The sequence below is a fragment of the Ammodytes marinus genome (genome assembly GCF_949987685.1).
Source record: "Ammodytes marinus genome assembly, chromosome: 23".
Lineage (NCBI taxonomy): Eukaryota > Metazoa > Chordata > Actinopteri > Uranoscopiformes > Ammodytidae > Ammodytes > Ammodytes marinus.
Window position 1 is genome coordinate 19836143 of NC_137227.1, and position 7243 is coordinate 19843385.

General features: G+C 39.4%; 1 protein-coding gene across 1 annotated transcript in view; it reads left to right on the forward strand.

Moving 5' to 3' along the window:
- Positions 1-3969, forward strand: part of slc10a7 (solute carrier family 10 member 7) — an 18295-nt gene extending 14326 nt beyond the window's left edge. The window contains exons 11-12 of the mRNA XM_080052333.1: positions 541-686; positions 1959-3969. Coding sequence (XP_079908459.1) covers positions 541-686; positions 1959-1991 — 179 coding nt within the window. The 3' untranslated portion in view covers positions 1992-3969. The remainder of the gene's footprint in view (positions 1-540; positions 687-1958) is intronic.
- Positions 3970-7243: the final 3274 nt, after the last annotated feature.

Here is a 7243-nt window from a genome sequence, read left to right on the forward strand (position 1 = left end):
GAAAGTTCTAGAATGCAACGCTCCCTGGGTAACCCCACCCCTTTAGAATAATAACAGAAGCTACAGTGGCCTTCAAGGACAAGGACAATTCTACATTTTAAACAATGCACCTGATGACATTCCAACTATGACACTTTCAAGATGCAGAAATATGGACATGTATGAGACCCTTTCTAAGGGGAAAAAATAATAATTCAAAACATTTTTTTCAGCTATTATGCACTAAATTAAATGTACTTATGGATATTATAATTACTTTCTACAAAATCTGCTAGGAAATAAAACCCAAAATTCTACACACTGCAGGTTTAACTGTCCAATATACATGTGAAAACACCCCATAAAATAGTTATTGTTTACTAATCGGGAAACCCACTCTCTCTCTCTCATTCTCTGTCTCTGTCTCTCTCTCTCTCTCTCTCTCTCACACACACACACACACACACACACACACACACACACACACACACACACACACACACACACACACACACACACACACACACACACACACACACACACACACACACACACACACAGGTATCCCCATGCTGAAGATAGTGTTTGCGGGCTACGAGCACCTCTCTCTCATCTCGGTGCCTCTGTTGATCTACCACCCGGCTCAGATCCTACTGGGCTCAGTGCTGGTGCCCAGTATACGCACATGGATGACCAGCAGACAGAAGGTAACACACACACGGAGGGACAGACAGACAGACAGACACACAGACACACAGACGGACGGACGGACGGACGGACAGACAGACAGAGAGGGACACACACAGAGGGAAACACACACACACATACATACACACAGAGGTACAGACGCACACAGACAAACAGACAGACTCACACAGAGGGACACACACACACACACACACACACACACACACACACACAGAGGGACAGACACACACACACACACACACACACACACACGCACAGAGGGACACAGACAAACAGACAGACTCACACAGAGGGACACACACACACACACACACACACAGAGGGAAACACGCACACACAGAAGGACACACACACATACATACACACAGAGGGACAGACGCACACACACACACAAACACACACACAGAGGGACACACACGCACACACAGAAGGACACACACACATACATACACACAGAGGGACAGACGCACACACACACACACACACACACACACACACACACACACAGGGACAGACAGACACACACACACACACACACATACACTGGTTAACACACTAACCTCTCTCCTCTCCTACAGTCTAGTCTGTTGTTGAGATAGGGCCGCATTCCAAACCTGTTCTGAGTGAGTAGAACACACCGACCCCCAAGACAAAAACCTAATTAATTGATTAATTGATTTCATTACAATAATTGGATAATTCTTATTTTTTTGTCGTTAATAATCGAAATTCGAGAATCTGTTGTGATCATGTGATATTGAGCTGATATTACGTGATATATTTAATTATATTATCGTAAAGAATCTTTGGACTATTTGCTGCTTCACTGTGATTGCATTAGAGCGCTTGCCTATCTATCGCTGTTGGAACCCTGAACATGATAATTCCATTAATCCAGTGACAATAGCAATCATCGAATAATCATTTAAGGGTAATTTTCTTTTCCTTTTTTGTTTTATCTTTAATTTAATATCTTTAAGAAGTGTATATTTTGGTTGGGAAAACAAAGACATTTGAAGATGTCACCAGGTCACGTGGTGATAGAAATGTTTGTGATTTCTTTAATTTTGACAGAAAGATTACAATGAATTCGAAAAATGCACTGTAGTCATAAAGCTCAGAGAATGGTGATCTGTCCATTTTTTTTTCTGCTGGTATCCGCTGGTGGATTCACGCACCAAACTGCCTTTGAAATCCTCAAAATATTTCACTTTTGTTCAACTTTTTATCAGAATTTTAAAAACTTTCTGCCTTTTTTTTCTCCCTTTCAGGCAATGAAACTGTCGATGCTTCAACCCATCTGATGAGGAGCAAATCTGCGTTTTTCTGTGATTCGTATCTGCACCAGTGTGTGTGTGTGTGTGTTAGTGCTGTGACGTTGGACTTCGGCGGATGGATACTGACAGTAGTACGTGCCTTATCACAACCTATCAACAGAGACCTCAGTGCGACAGAGGGGGACTATTTTCTCTCCTTTTTCTACGGCAACAATAAACTCTTATTTTTTTCCATCAAATTATATATTTAAAAAGAATCAAAAGTTCTATTTTTATATGAAGTACTCGGAAAAAAAGTGGATATTTTTTCCGCTTTTTATACCAAAGGGAGTGTTGGTTTATATACATATCACCTCCCGACAGCAACAGGACGGGCGGGTGGGGTTAGTTACTGGGACCATTGTGTTTGTTTTTTATTTTTTCCTGGTATTTTCTTACTTTTTCTACTTTTTAGTCGTTCTCGTAGCTGCAACTGCCAGAAAACTTGGACCTTTTTGTTACATTTTACTTTGATGTTCTTGATAGGAAGTAACTAATGCTGGATTATGTGACATGTTAATATAAAGTTATAATAACGATTGATTATTTTTTTGATTTTTGGGATGGTGTTGACGTAAGAAATTATTTATCCAAATGATGAAGGTATGTCTTAATTTAAAGGTGCTCCGAGGAATTTTCAGGTTGTGTTAATTCTAGCGCCCCCCTTTGGACAAAAGCGGTAGTGTTTTTACTACGCCAGCTGTTGTTCCTGGGTGAGCGTATACCCATGACAAAGGCATTAAGAAAAACTATATAAAAATAACATTCTTTGCACTGATGGTCTCGTTTAATGTTAAAACTGTTTCAAAAATATTTAAAAGTTCCTCGTAGCACCTTTAACAGGCATAATATCAGTCTTTTTTACATAAATTTCTATGTATTTGTACACAATTTGATAACATTCCTCGCCAAATAATTTGCCTTATAATTTGGATCAAGACCAAATATTTGGTTCACGAAGATATTTCATTTCTTACCTGGACCACAAAGTTCTGACAGTATTGAGTAGGATTTTTTTTCAAAGCTAAAAACTGACGAAATTATTTGATTAAAAACAAATGTTCTGAAAGCATCTTTATGTAGATGAGACTTGTTTTTGTCATTTTAGACAAATATCAAACTTAAACTAAACATAAAGTACAAAAAAATAACAAGCACAACATACCATGGTAAATAAACAAGTCCCAACAAGCGCACAGGAGCATTTAGTGATGTTGTGAAGTTACACTTTTGACTGTCAGAAGACCCAGGCTAACGCTACCCATTGACTACCAGTGTTTGAGCTAAGCTAACTACCGATGATTCTACCGGACCTTTGCCCATTTCTTCTTCAAAAAAATGCACGCACAGTTACAGGAACGGTTTCTGTCGCTTTGTCTTGAACCAGAGAGTGGGATAAAAAGCGAAAAGCTAAAAATACAAAATTGTGAATTATTCCTTTAATTGACTTCCAGTAAAGGTCAAGCCTCTGTCTGTTTACAGTGTGATTGTATTGCCAGAATTTTTGGGGTGAAAGTTATTGAGCAGGACATGTATGGGTGTGTTTGTTTTACTTTTTACTACATCTAAAAGAGTAAAAAATAAATAAATCTACAAACAAAAATAATTGTTTGTTTTCTGCACTACACTGCTATCCAAAAAAACCTCACGCTACATGAGCTAGAATAAAGAAATACACGATGTTTAATACTAAAAAAATATGCTTTATTATTATGTGTATTCATATGACTTAACATGACAATTTACAAAGAAAATATATTCATATTTAGTACAGGAACATCAGTGAGACAAAATCCTGATTACAATGTGCACACAGTATGTAGGCGTTGGTTAGTTATAAGTGTCAGCATGCAAAATCCAACATTTTATCTATACAAGAAATGAAAGAGCTGGACGTACAGCCCTTATGTCACTAAACTCATAACCATACTGTATGTTTATGTAGTTTCTATTAATATTTCTGATACACGCTAAGAAAAAAACACAACTAAAGTGTCCACCAAATGGTGTATGTCAACAACGGCTTGTACATTTTCTTCTTTCAAATTCACTTGGTTGAAACTACGATGTCTATTGCAAAAGGCTAAGGTCATAGGCCACATTTGTATAACTTTATAAAAATAGCATTCTTTTTACTACTGATGGTCTCGTTTGCGGTTACATGTAATTTATGATCATCAGAGGAAAAATTCGATTGTTTCAGAAATATTTAAAAGTGCCTCGTAGTTTCTTAAATAATAACATTGTCTGATATGTGTAGGTTAGCCTGTATTTCAGTCTACAGGTGTTGCTAGTATGTCATAGGCCACATTTATATAACTTTATAAAAATAACATTCTTTGCACTGATGGTCTCGTTTGCTGTTACATGTAATTTATTATCATCAGAGGAAAGAATTAGACCGTTTCCCAAACATTTAAAGGTTCCTCGTCATCTCTTAAATAACCACTATGATTTCAAAAAAACTGTCTGGTATCTTAAACTATCTACATGTTTGTATGCTAGCCTGTATTTCAGTCTACCGGCGGTGCTACTCTGTCATACTCCGCCAGCAACACAAAACTGTTCTCTCTGATTCTGCGGACTCTGACCAAATCTCCACATTCCTGCACATGTATCAACCCTCTGTCTCCTCTTTCAAAGTCTCTCTCCCGGTTATTTAGAGTCACCCCTGTGCGTTTACGACAAGCCTCACGGTACATGTATCTTACTCCGACCACTAGAACCATGCCTAGGCCGGCGGAGCAACCCAGAAGCATACCCAGCTCCAAGGCACTATATCTGGGTATAATATCTGGATACTTCCCTTCCTTGTTCGGAGTTCCAGGCGGATTGGATGGACGTTTTGGTTTTGTATCAGTTTTGGGCACGTTTGGTTTCAACACGTGGTCGAGATTTACTTTGAAATTTGGGTCCAAGTTCGGATGGGGTTCGGGAATAGGGTGAACTATTGTTTTTAGTGTTGGAAGGTCGCGATTTAACTCGGGATCAGCTAATGCGAAATGGTTATTTATAAGTAACTTTGGAGCTTGGGTGAGTTCTTGCGAAGGCCCGTGGGACAAAGAAGTGGATGTGAAAGGGTTGTAGATATCGCGGCGAGGGGCTGGAGATGGTTCTGGGTGAGCGGAGGTAGACTCGGAAGGCACCATAGAAGAAGAAGATGTCGTTTCTAATGAGTTGGGGTAAGATGGGGAATTCGATGTAGTGGTGGAATGTATTGCGGTTGTAGTAGAAATTTTTGAAGTTGAGGAAAATGTGGAACTTGTTTTGGGGCTCAAGAAAGACCAAAAAGATCTAGATAGAGCACCCAATGAGGATGGTAATTGGGGGGAGTTTGAGGGAGGTGGCCTAGAAGAGAATGATGCCTGTGAATTTGGGAATGCTCGTACGGATGGAGTAGGACTAGAGATGGTTGAAGTACTTGTTGAGGACAATTTTAAACTTGTTTTGGAGGTCAAGAAGGCCCATGAAGAATTCGATAAAGAACCTAAGGTTGGTTTTGATTGCCTGGATTTTGAGGAAGGTATCGTAGAAGTTAATGGCATAGGAGAAGTTGAGAATGGTTGTACAGATGTTGTAGTAGTAGTAGAGATGGTTGAATAGGAAGCTTTGGAAAATGTCGAATTTGTTTCGGAGGTCAAGAAAGACCGAGAAGTATTTGACAAAGAACCTAAGGATGGTTGTGATTTGGTAGAGTTTAAGGGAGGTTGCCTAGAAGAGAATGATGCCTGTGAATTTGGGAATGGTCGTACGGATGGAGTAGGAGTATAGATGGTTGAAGTACTAGTTGAGGAAAATTTCGAACTTGTTTTGGAGGTCAAGAAAGAATTAGATAAAGGGCCTAAGGATGGTAGTGATTCGGTAGCGTTTATGGAAGGTTTTGTAGAAGTTAATGGCATAGGAGAAGTTGAGAATGGTCTTACTGAGGGGGTAGTAATGGTAGGAGAGATGGTTGGATTGAAAGTTTTGGAAAATGTTGGATTTGTTTTGGGGGTCAAGAAAGCCCATGCAGAATTTGACAAAGAACCTAAGGATGGTTGTGATTTGGTAGTATGTGAGGAAGGTTTTGTAGAATAGAATGACGTCTGAGAATGTGTGAATGGTCGTACAGATGGAGTATTAGTAGAGATGGTTGAAGTACTAGTTGAGGACAATTTCGAACTTGTTTTGGAGATCAAGAAAGAATTAGATAAAGGGCCGAAGGATGGTTGTGATTTTGAGGAAGGTATCGTAGAAGTTAATGGCATAGGAGAAGTTGAGAATGGTCGTACAGATGGAGTAGTAGTGGTAGAGATGGTTGAATAGGAAGCTTTGGAAAATGTCGAATTTGTTTTGGGGCTCAAGAAAGACCAAAAAGATCTAGATAGAGCACCCAAGGAGGATGGTAATTGGGGGGAGTTTAAGGGAGGTGGCCTAGAAGAGAATGTTGCCTGTGAATTTGGTAATGGTTGTACAGATGGAGTAGGAGTAGAGATGGTTGAAGTACTAGTTGAGGACAATTTTAAACTTGTTTTAGAGGTCAAGAAAGCCCATGAAGAATTCGATAAAGAACCTAAGGTTGGTTTTGATTGCCTGGATTTTGAGGAAGGTATCGTAGAAGTTAATGGCATAGGAGAAGTTGAGAATGGTCGTACAGATGGAGTAGGAGTAGTAGAGATGGTTGAATTGGAAGATTTCGAAAAGGTCGAATTCATTTTGTAGGTCAAGAAGGGCCGAGAAGAATTTGATAAAGAACCTAAGAATGGTAGTGATTTGGTAGAGTTTAAGGGAGGTTGCCTAGAAGATAATGATGCCTGTGAATTTGGGAAGGTTTGTACGGATGGAGTAGTAGTAGAGATGGTTGAATTACTATTTGAGGACAATTTCGAACTTGTTTTGGACGTCAAGAATGAATTTGACAAAGCGCCTAAGGATGGTAGTGATTCGGTAGCGTTTATGGAAGGTTTTGTAGAAGTTAATGGCATAGGAGAAGTTGAGAATGGTCTTGCTGAGGGGGTAGTAATAGTAGGAGAGGTGGTTGGAAAAGAAGTTGAGGAAAATGTCGCACGTATTCTGGAAGTCAAGAACGACCAAACATTAGACAAAGGGCCAAAGGATGGTGACAGTTTGGTAGATTTTGAGGAGGGTATCGTAAAAGAAAAAGGTGCCTGTGAATTTGTGAATGGTCGTACAGATGGAGGAGTAGAATTAGTAGAAAATGTGGAAGATGTCAAATTTTTGTTGGGGTACAAGAAAGACCA